The sequence below is a fragment of the Nicrophorus vespilloides genome, unplaced genomic scaffold, assembly GCF_001412225.1.
Source record: "Nicrophorus vespilloides isolate i.1.1-1 unplaced genomic scaffold, Nicve_v1.0, whole genome shotgun sequence".
Lineage (NCBI taxonomy): Eukaryota > Metazoa > Arthropoda > Insecta > Coleoptera > Silphidae > Nicrophorus > Nicrophorus vespilloides.
In genome coordinates this window covers 16,709-38,912 of record NW_017096341.1, presented here as the reverse complement: position 1 = coordinate 38,912, position 22,204 = coordinate 16,709, and the positions used below count along the sequence as shown (strand labels likewise).

General features: G+C 28.9%; 1 protein-coding gene across 1 annotated transcript in view; it reads left to right on the top strand.

Annotated features, from left to right (window-relative positions):
• Nucleotides 1-1,103: 1,103 nt before the first annotated feature.
• The window catches only part of LOC108556710 (adhesion G protein-coupled receptor F5-like), a gene marked incomplete at its 5' end in the record, with an annotated part of 35,669 nt that continues 14,568 nt past the window's right edge, over nt 1,104-22,204 (top strand). The window contains 8 exon segments of the mRNA XM_017912920.1: nt 1,104-1,247; nt 4,346-4,570; nt 9,192-9,273; nt 14,026-14,235; nt 14,398-14,548; nt 20,664-20,886; nt 20,992-21,124; nt 21,185-21,314. Coding sequence (XP_017768409.1) covers nt 1,104-1,247; nt 4,346-4,570; nt 9,192-9,273; nt 14,026-14,235; nt 14,398-14,548; nt 20,664-20,886; nt 20,992-21,124; nt 21,185-21,314 — 1,298 coding nt within the window.

Here is a 22,204-nt window from a genome sequence, read left to right as displayed (position 1 = left end):
TATTTACTATGAAATATTATGACAAAATGAAAATAGTATATAAATAATTGTTTTTTTTCTATGAAAATTTACAACGTATAATAAAATCTATATGATTCAATATACATATTTTTCAGATTATAAATCGTACCTTTTTACATAGTGAAAGAGATTTGGAGATATTGATAAAATTATAGTAAAGTCATTTTTTTGTACACATTAAAATAATACATATACAGCAATGTCTCGCATAGTACGGGTAATCGATTTTACCATTATCTCGAGCTGCTTGAAACCAGACTATTCTATGACTGTAAAGTCGCATAATAATAAACTGCACACTAAGAGACTTGACGAAAATAAATGATTATTCAATAAAAATTTAGTTTCTTTTGAAATTTTCAAACCGGACTGATCGAAGCTTATATTATTGCGTTTTGGATTGAAATGATAATATATACTTTTTGTAAAATGTGGAATATGATAAAAGGAATGACGATGAAGTGAACGTTTGTATGAACGTCGAGTACGATTAAAGAAATTAGTATACAAAAAAGCTTTCATGAGGTGCGTCTTATAGTCTAAACAAATGCAGTAAATACAGTATATTAGTAAAAAATGATAAATTCAATATGAATAAAAATATGCGTGTACTCTGATAATTCTAAAATAAATCATAATGTTATTTATAATATCCTAGGATAAAAAATTATACGCAATTTCGTATTACACTTTCTTCAATAGTTTTTTCTTTGATCTTTTGGAGCACTCAGTTTCTAAGAGCCTTCCGCAGCGAGGAAGCCAAGATACTGTAATAAAAAGCCTCCACATGTTATAATAAAGTGTTGTCGCGTAATTCACATGTAAATTATGCGAAGGAAGGAGTGAGGAACGCTTCACTCCGACATGCAACCCTCTCTCGATCCTCTATTTTTTTTGGCCTCGTTACATTTTCTTCCTATATTTTTTGAGATAGATGATACTGTTCTCCTCTCCCTCATCCCTTTGGCTTACTACCAGGATTGTCACTTACATCTTATCATCGCTCCATGTGCATGCGCTTATATGTGTATTTTATGTATAGACTATATATGTGTGTGTGTATTTGTATGTGGTTCTTGCAGCTACCCAACGTGGTTCTCTTATAAATTACATCTGGCACTCCCTCAACGTTACTTCGCCTCGCCAAATAAATCTGCAACATTAGCGGTCGTGGTTTACAGGAATTTATCCGCCTTCCTGCCCCAAAGATCCGCCATCCGGCTCAAGTAAGTATATACTACTACTATTACTACTACCACCACTAAAACAGCCCTTCATACATACTTTATAGCATTAACATGATCATAATATAACAACAACGTACGTTGCCGAGCTCTACTCAAGGCACCGTTTTCAAGTATTCATTTCCACCCCCACACATCATCTACTATATTTTCATTTTCTAATATTTCATCTCTCATAATTAGAACATACATTCGTCCATAACTAGGTGTACATTACTAAATACATCAGTTTTAACTCTCATTTTACAAAATATTAAAATACTAGATTTACAAAAGAAATATCAAATTTCATACATATATTTCGTATCAAGAATAAATTTACTGAAAAGTTTGATAATATAATAAGTCATATAATCTATAATGGATTCATACCCCGGTTAACTTTTCCCCAAATAACGAATCCTCATATAGAATAAAACTTTTCTTTCATCAAATAAAAACACTTCTGAAAACAAAGTTTCGTTTAACAAAATATTTTTGTACTATATGTAATATTTCATTAAAACATTAATTCATCCATAATGTTACTAACTAGGTCAATACCACAATACCACATCAACGGTTAACGTTATCTCTAATAACGAATAAATGAAATTAATGAATATTTTCTTTGTACTAAAAAAAAAAACACTGCATTTTAACGAAATAATTTAGTATCATACGTAACATTTCATCTCTCATAATTCAATAATGCATTAGTCCAATAAAGAAGCCTCGATTCAGCAAAGTTTATTTAATAAAATTTTTCTTAGTTTTAAAAACACTGTATTTTCTTTACGAAAGAACGTATCCCCATTCTATCTTTTTATCTCTTAAAACGACGTTTCTATTTACGAATTAATGTTGTACTACAAGTAATATTTCATCTCTCATAATTAAATTCATCCATTTTGTTACTAACTAAGTAAACATTACTGAAAACCTCGGTTAACGTTACCTTTAATAACGAAGCCTCTATATTACAAAGTTTATATAATGAAAGTTTACTTTGTTCCAAAAAATACTATATTTTCTTTATGAAATATTCGCTTAACGAAGTAATTTTGTATTAGACGTAATATTTCATCCCTCATCTCATAATGTTACTAATTAGATATACATTACTGACTAATTACTCGGCTAATCGTACGTCTGATAACAGAGCCATAGTATATGGTAGTTTATATAATAAAACTTATTTTCTGACTGTTTTTCTCTGAAACAGAAGTATTAACTAAGTTAAACACTAATTTTGTAGAACGCATCCAATTTGTTAATCGTGTATGAGTTTAATTACAAAAAAAAGTATGTTTAAAACATTAAATGTTAATGTAATACTGTATTACAACTTTGTAATATGTTGAATATTTATGTATAACTTGTAGAAACGTGAAACACATAATTTAGTTTCCCTAATGAAGCACATGCAATTCGGATTTGATGATTGCCGTGCTGCGCCTGTTTGATGCGAGTAATATTCGATGTAATGTCGGTCAAAGTCAAAGCTATTTACTGGCTGTCACTACTATCTCTTTTTTTTTCTGGTGCAGCAAAGCCTTTATCACGTTTGTATATTTGCATATCCGCATACAAGTGTACATGATGTTTGTGGTACTGTATAGAATGCTGTGCGATTCTCTCTTTGATGCAAATTGTCTCTCCTCCGCTTTTCAAATGCACTAAAACAGAACATTTAAACTGATTAATTAAAGTTTTCTACAAAATCATCCAGTGGAGATATAAATATTGCTTTAGTTCATTAAAGTGTTAATTAAAATATTTCCGAATATGATGGTAAAGTGCACGTTTGAATTAACGTCGAGTACGTTAGTGCGTACGAAAAGAAGTGTATACAAAAAAATAAATATTAATATAAATACTATAAAATATTTTATAATATGAAGTTATCCAGAATATATAAATAATTATCCATATAAAAATAAATAAATTTTGTATTACCACCGATAGAATTATCGAAAGATTGACATCTGTCACTTTGAAACAATAATTTTGGTATATTGCTATGTTAGTATTTTTAATATTTGACAAAATAGAATATAGATTTTAATTAATTTAGTCAAGTGTACGTTTGAATGAACGCAGTGTAAGTAGGGGGTCTACCCAAAACCGAAAAACATGGCAAGGGGTCTACAACACAAAAAAGTTTGGGAACCTCTGATCTAGTACGTTAGTGCGAACGATGAGAAGTGTGTACAAAGAAATCAAATATTAATATTTAAGAAAATGTATCGTTCACTTAATGTATAATTGCTTAGTATAAGATAATTTGTTACGTACGTTAACTGTATTACGATTGTGAATAAAAATCTAAAGCTTTTAATGTTAGTTAATAGTGTTACTTAATAGTTACAAAATAATGAAATTGATTGAAAAACTTTTATTTTTTTTTTTCAAAATTTAATACAAATACAACCAAAAAAATGAAATAATAAGTTATTAATCTATATTGATTTAAAAAAAGCTAAATTACATTCAGAAACCTATAATAAACTAATGTTCTGTTATAAATTAAATTAATTAATTTTATAATAACATTAAATCAAAAGAACTCCAATATTTAGTTAACTTCCAAATAACAATAAAACATAATTTACAAATGTTCATACCAGACAAAACTCGATAAATATTTTCAATCAGTAATCAATTACCGCGTTTTCTGTAATCCAATTAAATTGGATTATCCTGCAGCTGGAATTATTTAATTTATGGATTTATTGTATTAAGTATTTTCATATAAAGTTTGTTTTTCAGTATTTTCATTTTTATTGCTCAATTATTACTGGAATTGTATACTATACATCATGATTACAATAGATATTTTTTTTATATTGTATATTTTTTTTTAAATATTTATATAATAAAAACTTTTGAAGTCTTCAAGCTTTGAAGTCTTTAAGTTAAGAAAAAAAAAACAAAATTGTCGGCAAAATTAAATAGTAACGCTTCTTTTATGACATTGCATTATGTCATATTACACTGCCTATTTAAATATATTTATATTTGAAAATATTACTTGTAACTTTTATTGAAATTAAATTGGAATAAAATTATTTTTTTTGTGTTTTTTTGTAATTTTTCAGAGATGGAATCGAAATGGATTACGAGGTGATTTCGAATATTGCGACTGCTTGGCTAAAGCACAACGGAAGCGAGCAGAGCGGTAACCTGTCAGACGGTCTTTTCACCATGGAGTTCAATCACCAGGTGAAGAACGAATCACCGCCGGACTCATGGAAGATCGTGTGCGGAGTCGCGGATTACGCCAGTTACGGCTATTCATGGGACACCCAATCTTGCCTAACAAGGTAATACGACGAAATTACATAATCATGCTGGACATGCAGCGTACACGTGCACCAACACTCACAGACACATATATATATACACATGTATATAGATATATAAACACATGCATAGAGACTGTACATAATCGAGTGCGAATATTCCTGATTCCAATTGCATCATGCATCCATGGATATGGCCATGAGCAATAACGTCAAAATGTAATCACACACATTTCAGCTTTGATTTATTATATCAACTGTGTTTTTGAGTTTCATATTAATTTTAATTTAACACCATGTTAAAATTACAATTAAAAATATATTTATATAATATTTCGACTACACATCAGTATTTACTTGTCAAGTAACATGTACTAACTATTAAAATAACAAGATCAATCTTCTTGCTTAACCTCTTAACGCCAAACGCTGCGACATACTGCGGATGTAGCATATTTAGTTTATTCCTATCTTAAAATATACACTTGATGCCAACTGTTAGTGTAACAAGAAAAGTTAATAGTAGGTGATAGTTAATTAGGAAGTTTTGTATGATACAAATTAGTTTTTTTTTATGAATTAATTCCGGCGTTCAAAGGTTATAAACATCCTATAATTAACAATGAGAATTTTGTTATTCTTAGGTTACAAATACTTGTAAAAGTATATATATATGACAAGATACTTGGCAAGTATCGGGTAGTACATTGTAATCTTTAATATTTTTTAAGATCACTTTTAATATTAGTAGTTTAATTGTTAAGTATATTACATAGCAATGAAATTATAAAGTTTTTTTTTAATAATTTCATTGATCTCTACATATTAGTCTTTATATATCAAGTATACTAACGAAATCTTTCAAATGCTTGAGCATATTTAACAGTGACTATTTTATTATGCTTAGGTTACAAATACGTATTGAAGTATATATAATTTGGTTACATAGTAGTCTTTACTTGTCAAGTTACTACATAATAAAAAAAAATCAATTGAAAGCTTTAGGCTTTAAATCCTTATGAAAATTCAGGTACTTGATGTGTTACTTGGCAAGTATCGCATAGCAAAGCAAGGATACTAGATTTTTTAAGTAATTTGACTTGATGAAAATATTCATTTAATACTAAATTGAAACTAAGTTTTTGTATATTTTTTAATTTTTTTCTTGTATAATGTGGTTCAGAAAACTTTAGATCTATCTCCAATTTAAAATGATGTATGCAAATTGGCGTACATTATTTTAGTGCCCGAAAATATGGACCGAGCGATCTACAACTACTTATAAAAGTATACGATATACTTGACAATTTACTTGGCAAGTATCTCTGATATAGACCTCCTACTCTCATACTAATCGATCTATAAATACTTATGGAAGTATTTATAATTACTTGCCAAGTATCGCATCAGAGTTTTATAATTGAAAATAATATCTGTTAATAATTTTACTACATCAAAATCATATAAGTAAAATGTAAGTTTTATTGATGAATTTTAATATTTCTAAATTGATTACATTCCGACTAACCGACCTACATTCTTATATTTGACACGTTAATTGACAATTATCTTTGAAAAATGATTTTTTTTTATCAATTACAAAAAATAATAAATCTATTAATAATTTTACTAGTTCAAAATTATACTTTTAATATAAAGTAAAAAGTAAGCTTATATACATATATAATTTAAAAAAAAATCTAAATTTTGTTCTGAAAAATTCAAAGCTATGTTCAATCTGACATGATGTATCTAAATCGGTTTATTGAATACATTCTTTTAGTATTCGAAAATATGGACCTGCGTCGCAGATAAAAAAAATGTTTTATAGCGTTTCACCCTTTGCCGGGCATTTTTTCTTCTTCCAAATGAATGCGTCCATTGTAACGGATGAGTGTATTTGAAAAGTTATGGGTATGTGTGTGGTCACGACGTGTAAATTCCAGATCCGTGCCGTTTATAAATCCACCTTAAATCTATAGACACCTCCAATATTGACTCGAACCGCGAGGATTTCGCTCCGGTTTTATTATTATTTCCTTTTCTTTCTTTTTCAATCACCTCGTTTTTTTCCTTTCTTCGCCAATAGTAAATTCTCGTTCGTCTCGTATTTACCACGCTACACGTACACGCGATTCCAGAAATATCTATTTTATAACTTCCAGTGGATATAACCAGATATCCGTGTACTAAAAAGAAAATTTCATAGCGTCTACATAAATATTAGATGTATTTGCAAGAGGAAATATTTGATTTTACATATTTACAATCAATAATTGAAGTTTTCTTCATAGGATCAAATATTTCTACTTTAAACTACAGTGAAACCTTGCTTAACGAGCACCTCACATAACGAGCATTTCGCTTAACGAGTAAAATTAATTGTAATAAAAATGACTCGCTTAACGAGCGATGTTTCACATAACGAGTGACGATGAGAAGAGAAGTCCCGGATTGTGAGCCAGCTACCTTGTTTTTTAAACTTGTGCACACATATTATGTGTATTTTTGAATCTATTAACCATCATTGTTTAATGCGGATACTTTGCAAATATAATTTGTGTTTTCTGTAAATGCAAAACACAAATGTATTATGTCCAACCATTATCATATATACACTATGTACGCTTTTTTATATAAACAAATATTATAAGTATAAAGAGTATAAGTCCCCGAATTGATATAAGTAATACAAACAAATATAAACTTACTTTACTGTCTATGAATTGGAAAACAGTTTTTGTGATCACAACATTTTCAAACTTGTGTTCAGACATGTTATGTGTGTTTTTTTTTGTACAAAATTTAATAACACTTGCATGCCTTCAAATAAAAAGCCAACGATTAAAAATAACCACAGATATGAAAAGTAAAATCATTAAAAATCGAGACCAAGTTATACTTTTTTTCCGGCAAGGAACACATTATCGTAATTTACATTAATTTATATGGGAAAATGTGTTTTACAATGTAATTCACATTAGTTTATATGGAAAAACGTGTTTCAATATACGAATATTTCACTATACGAGTAAAAATCCGGAAACGGATTAAACTCGTTAACGAGGTTCCTCTGTATGTCAATTATATAAAAATTGCTTAATAATTGCTATTTTTACTTAAATTCGTCCAAAAAGTTCTTTATAGTACGAAATAATATACTATAATTTATTGAATTCCATACCAAAAAATGGTTTGATACAAATAAACAATGTAATTGGTACAAAATAAATTCAAATATAAAAAAATAATTCATTGACGAATGTATTGCTAATTCAGTATGTATTAACATTTTATTGAAAATGGAATGGGGTCAATAGATATTTTATACGTATTTTTATTTTGATTTCTTAAATAGATTTTACGTTACTTTACATCTAAATTTATTTGTAAATGTTATGTGTAATTTTAAGTATTAGACAAGAATTTTCATTTTTTCTGATTAATAAGAAAAGACATAGTAATAAACTACAAGAACTAAAAGATCGACTAGAGATTTGATCCCTTGCGGTGAAGACGAATCCTATGGGATATTATATGTACAAAAGTTTGTAGTACAATGTACGAACTAAAAGAATATATTGGACAATAGCTAAAAAAGTTATTGTATTTATAATTATTCTGATAAATATTAATAATATTTACTAAAACATACAAATACAATACAATATTAATAATAAAATATATAATTCATTCTGAGAGGTAAAAAATGGAATATAAAGTAAGAATTAAACTATATATTTAATTAAAAGCAACAAAATATATTCTCTGCATTATACAAGGATTTCATCTCGCAAAATGTACAATGAAAGAGACATAATAATAAAACTTTTATTTGTAAAATTTATATAGAATAATTATAAAAAAAAATGAAATTGGATTTTCAAAAAATTAAAGCTATTTTTGTAAAATAGACAAATAGTAAAATTCTTTAATAATACAATATTCTTTGCATAATATAAGTATACCTCTCACAGTACGGGTTTGATTCATTATAGTACGGTACGCAATCTTTACATAAATGATCTTATTTTCCTCTATTCAGTCAAGTCCCGTTTTGTGCTGTTTTTATGCGGTTTTAAAGTTCTCGATTAGTCCGATTTCACTATTCGAGGTATTGCTAATACTATAAAGTTTTACCGTTGATGTCAATTTCTTGTATACGCGTTCTTTTTTAACTCTTTAATATATTATAATTACTAATAAAAATATTACTACTTTATAATAAATAATTTTGGAAATAACCATTTTTTTTATTGGAATGTTTATAATAGAAGCAAAACATTCTTTTAAATAAATTGTTATAATTTTCAAAAAATTATGCCTTAACAATAATATTTATTGCAAAAGAAAAGGACAAAGAAAAAAAAACTAAAAATGTTACACTTTTTATTTAAGTTCTAACCATGTACGTATAAATAATAATAATAACATTTACTTACATGTTATAAAATAAAGTAAAGAACTTTTTACTACACTCTTGAAGAAAATTTGAAAGAATCACAGTATCACACATGTTTCTACACCTATAAATCATGAAGTTTACATTTATGTATTTTTATATAAGGAAGATGAAAATAAAATAAGTATAAAGTACATGTTTACGTGATTTTCACTTCCCTTTTCATTTTTTACTTTTCAGGAATTTGGAGCCGTCGAGGACACGATGCCTGTGCCCCAGATCCGGGACGTTCGCAATTCTGCTCACAATGAAGCCGTCATTCGTAAGTCGTTCCTCTCCCTTATTTCGTCCTACGAGAAAAACAAAATTGCGGTTTTCTCCCCTTCGAAGATTAAATATCACCGTGCGAAACAACCCTCGCCTCATTCCAATCTATGTATATACATATATAATAGCGTACACTTTGTGAATCATTAATTTGGCAACACACCGCGAAAGCTTTCACCGAAAATATTTCATATATTGAAAGCGCTTTCCTCGTGCCACGCACGCACACGTCAAAGTGCGCGAATGCCTTTAATATTGCAGCATTATCAACGATAAATCGTCGTTTACCTAAGTACATCGTTTTCTACTTACACGTCGAGTGATTTATGATTAAAAAAATAAATGAAATTCATTTGAAAATTTCATAATTCGAACGTAAATACTAAAACCAAAGTTTTTAGTTTATAGGTGAAATTCAACTGTAAAAACTTATGCAATTACTGTAAAAAAAATCAATCAAAACTGACTTCCTTTATGATTGTTACAGTTATGTAAAATATAGAAAATACTATTAAGTATAATAAAGACAAACGACAGATCAAATATATTTTAGCACAAAATAAAAAATGCTAAAGTTATGTAAGATAAGGAAACTACAATTTCTTGTCCTGAAGAAAAATGTAACCAAAACTGACAGCTGAAATTATATATTTTACTACAAAATTAAAACTTGTAAGTTGCTGTCTTTCAAATTAAAAATTATTGCATTTTATCATTACTAAATTTATGTAAAAATAGAAAAAAAATAACCAAAACTGACTGCTGAAATTATATATTTTACTACAAAGTTGAAACTTGTAAATTGATTCTTTAATCATTGCTAAAGTTATGTCAGGTATAGAAACTACTATAGGTTTTCATGAAGAAAATCTTAACCTAAAGGAACAGCTGAAAATATATATTTTAGTAGAAATTTGAAACTTTTAGATTAATTTCTTTTATCACTGCTAAAGTTATGCAGGTATAGAAATTCATGTCTTTTATCCTTACTATAGCTATAAAAGTATAGAAACTATTATAGGTTATCTTGAAGAAAAACTTCACCAGAACTGAAATTATTGTAGTAAAAAGTTAAAACTTGTAAATTCATGTCTTTAATTATTGCTAAAGGTATAGAAACTACTATTGGTTATCTTGAAAAAGAACTTCACCAAAACTAACAGCTGAAATTATATATTTTACTGCAGATTTAAAACTTGTAAATTACAGTCTTTTATCATTGCTTAAATTCTCTAAGGTATAGAAAGTACTATTGGTTATCATGAAGAAAAGCTTAAGCTAAACTGACAGCTGAAAATATTGTAGTAAAAAGTTAAAACTTGTGAATTCATGTCATTGCTAAAGTTATGAAAGTTATAGAAACTGCCATTGGTTATCTTGAAAAGGAACTTCAGCAAAACTAACAACTGAAATTATATATTTAATTGCTAAAGTTATAATAAAATTTTGGTTCTAGAAAAATGAAATGAAAATTAACTACTATATAGTAATGAGACCTAAGGTTCTACTCTCGTATAGTGCGGAGGTAACATTACATAATTATAATGGATATAGTTTATAAAAATAAATACAGTAAAACCTCGTTTAGCGCTTCCTCGATTATCGCTGATTCGATATAACTAGAATTCTAAAAAATGCTGTAAATTTACATATGTTTAACGCTGTTTCATTTTGTCATCTAGTAACGCGTTCTAAGCGCTAAAAGAGGTTTTACCGTATAAACAAAAAAAAACTGTTAAGTTAATAAATTTTATAAATCCAAATATTTTGTTATATTTTTTTTTTGTATATTTCAGTAAATCATATTTATTTTTATTTTTTTGTCATATCATATTTTCATATGTCTATATAAGTAAAATATATAAACGATGGAGAAGGTATATCATTGTTTGTATTTGCTTGGAATACTTGAATATATCCACGAAGAAGTAGTATTTACATTTCTACCGAAGCAGAATGGAGTTTCCATAAAAAAAAGTAGAGACTGCACAATAAATTAATTGCATCGATTCCACGCAGCTGCTCAGCTTCCAAACAATGAAATCGCGGAAATTCTTTTGCCTTTAACCGCGCAAAAACCATTCTCGATTCTGTTTCACTTCTCTCGCTTCCCGGGATTTTACGTTAAGTGGAAATGAATATAAATTTCTTTTGTGCTTGAAAATAATCTATTCGCACAAAGGCACAACAAACTATGAAACAGATTGAAATTAAAGGAGAAGTTAAAACAATGCGATTTTTTGAGGAATGGAAATACTGAAATCAATTAAAGTCGTAACGCAATATACAATAATATTGGATTCCTTTTCAAAACGAAAGCATCGAAACGGGTGGGTAAATATTTCAGTTTCAGCGGAATGCAAATACCGGATTCGGAAATATATATTTCTACATGTTTGTTGGAATCACCGGAGCGCGGAAAAAGAGGTTTCATCTTTGACTTTTGCGGTGAAATAGTGTTTGTTATTCATTATTTTCTGTTCCGACGTTGTTTTATATGAATTTTTTTTATGCTCAACATAATTTTTATGTAAATCTGTATATAGATCATATCATAATGTGAATACTTTCTCCGATTATTATTCAGGATACAAAAAAATTTACTTATATAATTTTTGATTATTATTTATTTATCATTTACCAAAAGCTATTGGCCCTTATTTATGGCTAACATCATTCTGCATTTATTTTCTATATTATTTAAATCCTTTTAAATCGAGATATACATTTCTGTTTCAATTAGATTTAGTTTAAAATAAAAAAAATTACACGACTTTTGTCATTTCTCTCGATTAATTATTTGAGTTAATTCACTATAATAGGCTTTGAAAATTTCAAAACAAACTGAATTTTAATTGAGCAAAATAAAAATAAATTGTATAAAATTAGTATTAAAAATTATTTTTTATACATAAATTATATAAATGATCGTTTTTGTACTTCATCTAGATAAGTCACTTTTTATACAGATTATTTTTAAGTGATTTTAACCCTTTTCCTATGTATGGCGGATATATCCGCCCTATGCTTTACACAGGAGATTTCGCTTATGTAAGGTCACTATTACAGCGGAGGTTTTTCAGATGAAGACCTAAAAGCTTTGACGTTAGTTCTGCAGACTCGCTACCTATGTTACAGAAATACATTTGAAAATGCGACGTTGGCAAAGAGTTAATGTCATCAATTAGTACGATATTGATGGAACTTATTACCCGCACTAGGCTAGGTATTACTGTATATCAGGCCAGTTTGACCTTTTTGTAGCTGACAAAAAATATAAATTTATTTAATATCTGTTATAAAACAAGAAAATGTATAGTTAACAAAATACTAACATAAGAGTAATTCTAATGAGATCGCTGATGTATTCAAATGCAATATATTCAAAGTCGGGATCATACAATGGAGGAGATAAATGTATACTTTCATATGTAAATATTCATATCAGAAAACACGTCGAATGAAAGCAAAACATGAATTTTTGTGTATTTCCAAATACATTTTTTATAATTTTCAATACAAATCATTTTGAAGTTTGATTATTTTCAATTCTACTTTATCCTGATTTGCCTCAAATAAGAGATTTGACTTGCAATTTCTTCTATGTTGATATCTTGTTGTTTTTCAACAATTTCTGGAGAATCATTTCGTATGGGTTAAATTGAGTTAGTTCAGAATATGTCTGCATATATTTTTCAATGCTAGAAAAATGTTTGAATTATCTTAGTTATTTCTTAATTAAAATTAGAATACGTATGATTTTTGTTTAGAAGTATAATTTTCATGAAACGAGCTGTTAACTATGCATATGAAATTCACAATAGACATTAACTATTTGCTGGCCATTCGAGGATTGTAATTTAATTTACAGCGGCAACCTCGTGTGTGCTGCTGCATATTTTATCCTCGTTGCATTCATATTCAGGTCCGCATCCTGCACCTTCGCTAATTATGTTATCGAACGGTTTAAAGCTTCCTCTCCACCAAAAACTTAAAATGCATTCAAAATACGATTAAACAAACCGCTGAACCGCAAAGTTTACATCGTACGAGGTGAACGTTGTTTCTACCTCAAACTCACTTCCGAAACAACAAATTGCTAACTATTGAGATTTCACAAACAAAATAAAATTTATATATTTAATAATATTAATTATGTTGATGATAATTAATAAAAATCAAGGAATAAAATAAAAAAAAGACAAATACATCCAAATTAATAAAATCCGTACTATGCGAGGTATTTCTCTATTTACGCTTACTTGACTAGAATCGACTAGTGTATAGTTTTGCTCAACAGGGAATTCCCGAGACAAATTTCCCGTAAATTTTGGGAAAATTTTCACGGGACTAAAAAATATTAAAAATATGTACTTTATCATTTTCACTTTAATTATAACACGGAAATATTTTCATTTTTTTAAATTTGTGGAGTCCCGAGTCTTCCCGGGAATGCCTAAAATAGTTGTCTCGTATCCCGAGAATAACAAAAAAAATGTCGAGACTGAGGAATAAACGGTTTGTCCGGAATTGGAAAATATTAACATTAAAATTCAATGTTAACATAATCGTTAAATAAATTTAATTTAAATTTCACATTATTTGATAAGTAAAAATTTTCTTTTCAGTTTTTTTTTCATTCAGTGATTCCATTTTAAATTTCCCCAGCGATCTGTTTGCTAATGTAAAACTATGTTGTAATCAGTGTTGTATTCTAATATGTTTCGCTCCATCTCTTATGTTGAAGGTGGAAAACGAGGTTATCCCAGTGAGGCAATTCGTAATCTTGATTGGATGCACGACTTGCACGCTGCTGACGGCCGTCTCCGGTCTGATACTGAGTTTTTACTGGTACTTCCGTCGTTCCTGTTTGGTTTTCCTGAAAGTCCAATGCTGCTTATCGCTCTCAGGATCGATGATTGTTTTCATCTACGCCCTTTGGGACGACGTTGCGAACGTGAGTGAAATTAGATCTGGCGTGAAAGCGACCGCATTGTGTGCCCTCTGTTACAATTGTTACGTGACGCAGGATTAAAGTCCATTTTAAGATAGAAGATATAAATATATAAATAAGAGTTGAGTTGGGAGATGAGAACGAAGGAATGTTCGTTTGTTGCAGGAGTTTTTCTTGACGGTGATGAGTTTCCTGGAGAGCTTCCTGCTGACTGGAATGTCGTCCCAGCTGAGCAATTTACTTATTATCTACTCGGAATTGGTGCAACTGCCTCGGATGAAGAGCGTCAAGCAGACAGTCGTCCTCATTATTACAGGTATTATATTCATTTCACGGACCGCTTGTTCCGTTCCACCATTCCTTTCTACCCCATCCATCACCTTCCAAATAACGTCAAGTTACACCAATTTATTACAACCTGTAATAATTGAAAACTTTCTTGAAAGGAATATTTTTATTGTTAAATTAATTGCAATTTTTTATATATTTTCATGTATGACTTTTTCAATAATTATTGAAAAACTTCTTATAAACAACATTTTTTCCGTTATTTGTTCATGCGAAATTATATGTAAATTTTTTTAATATTTACACATACAAATTTGTTACAGGCAATAATAATTCAACATTTTTTTCAAATTAACGTTTCTCTATATTTTTTAATGATAAATTAAGAATCTTTACATAAACAAAATTGTTGCAGTAAGAAACAACTAAATCAAATTATCAATTCATGAAAATATCACATAATTATAAACTTCTATTTTTTTGTCGTTTTTGAAAACATCTTTGAAAATTATTTTTTCTACTATTTTGGAAATGTCCATTGAAATTTGAAAACATTAACATCTTGAAAACATCTTTTTTTTCTATCATTTTTATAGTAATTAATTAATTTACATATATACATTTATTGTAAATTAATTTATTTGACTTTCTCTATAAAAACAACGTTTACTCTGCATTTTTGTAATGATAACTTGAGAATTTACAAATTAATTATTTAAATTTGTAGCAGAAACCACTAATTAAAACTAACTAACTAAAAAATTAGTTAAAGGAAAACATTCATTTGGATAGTCAAATTTTTAGAAGCTGCAACAAGTCACAAATTAATTACATATAGAAATTATTTCAGAAAGAATTAATTGACGATTTCAATTTATTTTTCATTATAAGTTTGAATGCATATTCAAACTTATAATGAAAAAAATGATTTTTTTTATAATATTTATTGTGAATTACATGTAAATTCCCATTAATTTAAACATAGAAATATGAACATATATAATTAATGATTACGTTTTATTGAAATTTGTGTAATTCTATGGTTTTGTTTCGTCCATATGGAAGAGTTTCATGTATGTAATTAAATTATTGTGAATAACTAATATATGAATTTGCATATGCAAATATGTTCTGACAGGAAGGTTCATTAAATTAATATTGTTCATGTAAAAATTCATACAAATCAAACTATGAAATGTTTAAAATATCTAAAAATGTACTAAAATTGCTAAAAATGTGTACAATTTGTCGTGCAACAGAAATTTTAAGTAAAATCATAATATTATTATATAAAAGAAACAATAATATATGTTCAAGTTTACATATATTATTGTTTCTTTTATATAATAATATTTGTTAAAATAGTCTAAAGAAATAATTACAAATTTATTTTTTTTTATTCTTGGTATGAAAATTTTTGTCAAAGTTTTTAAGAGTAATAGAAAAAAATAGTTATATAAGCTCCAGAATTTTAATAAATCTAATTCATATTATCAAAAATTCGTAAATCGAAAATTTTAATGGATTTTTTTAGTGTCCATGTTACATTTTTTATCACTTAAATATCAAAAACTTTCATAATGTAGATACAGTTTTAGGCTAATCGGGGTGAATATTTCACTACTGTTATTCAGCAATAACATAATTTTAAATATTTAGAAAATGTCCCATAATAATCTTATATAAATATTTGACAAGTATACAACCAAATTTTGCAATTACCTAAAGCTTTGTCTTTACACACATCATTCTTAAATCTTAATTCCAATATTCTACGTGAGTCCCAAAAATATGATAATATAACTTAACGCAAATCCTGCATCTGACCAAGTCCTGTTCATTGCAGCTGTTGCCTCATTAGGGGCAATTATGGTTTTTTTTTTACTGATTTTTTTGTTAGACTTAGTTTTATACACATTTTACTTGCAACATCTACATAAAATGAACCGAATAGTGAGGTCAGATCTATAACATTGGCATCGTTTTCTTCAAAAAAGTAAGGGCCAACAAAACAGTTGGCAGATACAGCAGATCACACATTTATAGGTTCTGCATGTAACGTTACTAGGGGGGATATTTTAAGGATACGACAATTTTGCTTGTTTACATTTCCGGCAATGAACAACGTTTAGGTCAGATGCATGATTTGCATTAACGAAGGTGGAGGACACCTAAATTAAATTATTTTTAAAAACTGTTTCCTATGTTGAAAATTTAATAAAATTCTTGATTTCAAACAATAATTCAAAAAAAAAGTAGCAGAAATATGTTTTTCTAACAACATTCGTGCCCCACTGTATATAAGAAACCCCTGATCAATTGGTTCACCAAATGGTTTTGTACGTCTCCCACAATATGCAGTATGTACGTACCTTAATAGGACGTTTTTGTAAATATACGCAAATGGAATATGTATATTCAATATCGCAGAAAACGCTTAATGACTCTTTAGAGTTCGGATTAGTGGATATAATAGCAAATAAATAAATAAAATGCAGAAAACAAGCAGTCGGGGCTTTACAGATTTTCCTGACTCGCAAATCAACAACATCCATTACAAAGTTGTTGTATGCAATTATTTTGCCCAGTCGAGCGGAAATTCCGCGTGCTTGTGTACGAACGTGTTTCGTTCGCTTCCGTTTTCGCTTCCATATCAACGTTGTTGTTGTTTCGATTTTTCAGTTTTGTACTCACTGTTTTATTTTTCTAGTCACATGGATTGCACAACACCCTATTTTTCCTGTAATTTTGTTGGGTTCGAGCTACAGCTATTAGTTCATTTGCGCAACTTCGGTAATTGCTAGTTTGATATATTACGAGCTTCTCTCGTTTGTTCATACCTTGTTTTCTTTTTTTTTCTCTGTGTGTTTATTTTGCTTTGTTTTTATTCATTTGTTTATCTAGGCTTTTCGGAGATAATTACGCCGGTCGTGTTCCGTTCGTTGCGTCCTCTGCCTCCGATGTGTTTAACGCAAAAGCAAATGTTGTATTAACAAATAAATTTTAACGGGAATTTATAGAGAATTCGGCGCGCGGCCGGAAATGGATTTATGGCGTCGCTCCCGAACCGCCGGAACTATGAATCATGACCAAACCACCGCCGCCCCCTTTTTGCTCACCCATATATACACACACACACACACATTTATATATACACACACACAAACATTCACATACACACATATTTATACGTATTATATAACACATTGCAGCAGCACACGGACCCACATTCTACTCGCAAAACACATGAGAGCGAAAGACATAATGCTAAGAATGCTGGAGCGACGGAGATGGCTGTCTACAATAAAATATATAACTGGAACGTAATTTATAGTCACATAAAGCAAATCTGTTAATTAGAAAAATGATTCCTCTATTCTCTACTTGCAATATATTTTACTTTTATTATTTGTACAGTCAGCGCCGCCCCAAACGGGCGCATCAAACGTAGGTGCGCAAGTAATAGGTAATAGTACTGCTTTCTTGAGGGAAATGGGGCGCAAATTTAATATTAATTTGGCCACTTTGATTTCTTCTGGCGAGGGCGAATACAATAAACTCCCGTATAACACGAGTTCCTACAAAGCGCTAAAAATATTGCTATTACATTTGTATATAATGCGATTCTCGTACAACTCTTCTAAAAATCCGAATAACACGATTTTCTATAACGCGATTTCATACAACGCGTATCGAATTAACCGTGTTGACATTGACAAAATCGTAATACTTTTAAGTATTTGATTTATTAGTAAATTTTATAGTTTTTTTTTGTCAGTTTACTAATTTGTTTTTTAATTATTACCCCAAAATATATTCATTTGTGGCCAGCATTGCCACATTATATACGGGGGTAAATTCTAAACATTTTATTGAATACATAGAAATTTAATTGGTCATTACCCGCTAAAATTTCCATTTTACTCCCATTTTGGGTAATTTCCCTCTGTTGTCTAATTTTATATATGATTTAGATAATTTTAAGAATTAAAATATCAAAATTATTATGAAGATATTCTTTTGTCTCATCTTATTAACTTGATTAGTTAAAAGTTTTATATGTTTTTTTAATTTCCAAAGCATCGTAGCATCGTTGCTCGCGTGGTATCATCACTACTATCGTTTGTTTCTGACCGTTGGTCTTTGTTTGGTTCCATTGCTAAGTTTCGTAAAATCTCTGCATCATATTCAAATTCTGGTATTGTACCAACAGGCGTCTCACAGACGCCCAGTGAGTAACGAAATATTAAAATGAAGTTAACAAAATTAAAATGTTTAGACTCATGATAATTAAATCGTATTTTAAACCACAATTAGGAATTGCGAATATCCAGATTTTTAATGACAAATCTTGAGAAAATGTACTAGGAAATATTCCGTACATTTAAATTAATTATTAAAATAATTCTAAGTAAAGTAATTTGTCAATATTCTTATATTTAAAATATTTATATTGATAACATATTTTGATAGTAATTTGAACAGAAATGAACACGATCCTATAATAAATAATATAACTGCAACAAGAAGTTTGGGAATTAACGGCGAGACAATGCATAATTCATGTTTATACGACAGCGGTAATTATCGAGTATCAGCCGCTTTAAATTATGGTGGATGCGCCTGGGTGCGGTTCGATCCCAAACATTGGGTAATGCGTGTTCCTGTGTGTAATCTAATTTGGATCTACAAGATAATTCCCTACCCATAACGATGTCGAAACTGGAGAACCTAAGCTTTCCTACCCGCAATACATGCTAAAGCGCATTTATCTAAACAACAAATACATAATTGGAATCTTATTAGATCAATATAGAAAAATACAATGTTGATACTTAATTATAATATATATTAATCAGACTTTATTTGTGTTATAGCAATAATAATTAATAAGCAATAGTTAAGTTATCTTTTCAATTGTAAAATATTAAAGAAATTATATTAGAAAATGTTTTCATTTTACAAGTTAACTCGAAAACTTTTTATGTATCTTTTAATTCGGTTAATTATTTATTACATTATTAAATTACGGTTAATTACTTAGTAATATTAAATTCAAATTATTATAAGATGCAAATTAAAGACAAAACTATAACTTTCCTACTAAGCTTTCTGTGCTTGTTTTGATACTAATCGTTCTCTTATAGTAAATTATTAAAATTGAAAATATTTTTTTAGATATTTATTTTCTTAATTCAATAAATTAACACAAAATATTTTTATATATTTAATAATGCAATTCACAAATACATATCTTTTATTAACTATTAGTTAATTATTGAGATATGTTTTTGCAATTTCTCTTTATGTCTTCACATTTTACTTAATTACTTGATAACCACGCATGTTAATTAGAATATAGAAAATTCATATTAAAGATAAAACTATAACTTTTCCAGTAAATCTATTGGTAATTAGTAAATTTTACCGTACTCTTTCAAATTTTGAAATTTAATATCATCATGTTTTCTTGAATTTTAGTTAATAACAAATTATAACAACTTACATGAAAATTAATGACAGAATTATTACGTAATATAAGAAAAATATTCTAATAAGCTTGCTCTTAAATTTGCAATTGTTTTTCTGTAAAAATCCGCCAAAATTGAAAATTTGATGTCTATATTTTGTATTTAATTACTCATTAACCGTCAATGTTACTTGAAACAGAAAATTTGCAAATTAAACTTAAAGTAGTGCTTTTATGGTCGGATTTGTAGTATTTATTATTCGCCTAATCAATTAATTAACAACACATGTTAATTGGAACATAAAATATTTAAATTACATAAAAAACAATGATATTTTCCAATGATTTATTAATGAAATTGAAAATTAAATATTGTCACCTTAAATTTAATTACTCTTTAATCATGTATGTTAATTAGAACGTAAAATATTCAAATTAAAGAAAAAACTATGGATTTCCCAAATGAATTGTCCATAGAATTTGTAGTTTTTGTCGTTCTCCAGTAATAAGCTATCAAAATTTAAAGTGAAACATTGTATTGATCTTGTGACCGCAACTACCTCGTCTAGAAGCCACGACTTTTCCTATTATCCCACTCTGTCCATACGTATATTATATAATTATTTGATTGACCGGACAGTCCGAATGAACTACGATTGTACGTATGTTCCAGGTGCACCAATGATTGCCGTATTCGGAAACCATATGGCCCATCTGACAATGAATTCGAGGATCAATTCTTGGTGGTTGCTGAACGGCACATTGTCCTTCAATATATTCGTGGCATGCTGTTCCATTATTGTACTCCTGTACGCGGTTCTCTACTACATTGTTGTAAGGAAATTGACGAAGATCAACACGAAATTCGATAAACCTTCGGAACCGCTTTTGAACAGGTACAGATTATCTCACACTCTCTTTTATTCTATTTTTCTTACGTAATCCTCTCCGAACGTGCATTTCCAATTCCCAGTTTCTAAATGGATTGTAATTAATTCCAGGTTAAAGCTGCTCCGAAGATCCGCCCTCGTGTTCACCTCGATTACCATCACAATCTTCGGAAGTGTTCTGTACATAAATTCCGCAGACAATGTCCTTTACCATTACGTCTTCAGTTCGGCTACGGTCGTAATGGTGAGTCCCTTTCAGCATCGACGGATACAACATATTGTGTATTTGTGTGTGGTTTTTCAGGGAACGGTAATCTTCTTCAGCTACGTCCTCTTCTCCGAGACGCCTTTGAAGAAGATCATTAATGTGCGTCTTTTAGATGCAGCAGCCAGCACAGAGAAATTGAGCCCCGATACTGGCAAGCATTTGAAATGTGAGTGATCTGTTTTACGACTTTCTTCCTTTACGGCTTTTAACTTATTTTTTTCTCTTCACTCTTAATAATAAATAAGGGATTGCTGAACTTTAGTTCTGTCCTCTTTCGCTTTCCCTTTCTCTCTCTCTTTAGATCTATCTCGTGAAGCAGGTGTCACATTAAGAAGACAAATCGCGGCAATTTTCGCGGTCTCCTGCGAACGTTTTATATAAAAATACCCCGGGTGGTTTGCAGCAACCAAACCTGGTACATTTCGAATTTATTGTTTATAAATTTTTAAAGTAACTGGAAGAAAAAAATGGGTACCGACGTTTTCAATAAAGCGAACATCTGATTTAATATCGAATACATGATGTAAATACATATTTAGTTACGTAAATAGTATAATTACAATCAGGTCAAATTGACCAGTTTCATAAATAATTCATTTTCAACGTTAGTAATTATTAATAATTTTATCAAAAATTTTACCTTAAAACATTTATGCTTTACAAACACAAAACTACACGACGAAACTTGACGAATAAACATATCAGAAACATAATTAGAAAAGCTCAAATTCAAAAACAATTCCTGCAAATATGTCTTAAACAACAAACAGATTTATGGTACTATTTGCTGATTGACATGCAAAAATACAGGAACAGAAGAAAGCGCAACTATAAAGTTCATCGAGAAATTTTTATGTCAAATTGACCTTATAGTAACAGTTACGTGTTAAACGAAATACGAACAATATTCATTTGAACAACCATAAAATTGCATGTTTTAAAGTATGAAAATTTAGTTTTCACTTCAATAAAAATATTGAAAAAATTCGTAATACAAAATATGAAAATGCTGTTAATATTTATTAATTGATAATTTTAAATTACTCATAATTATTT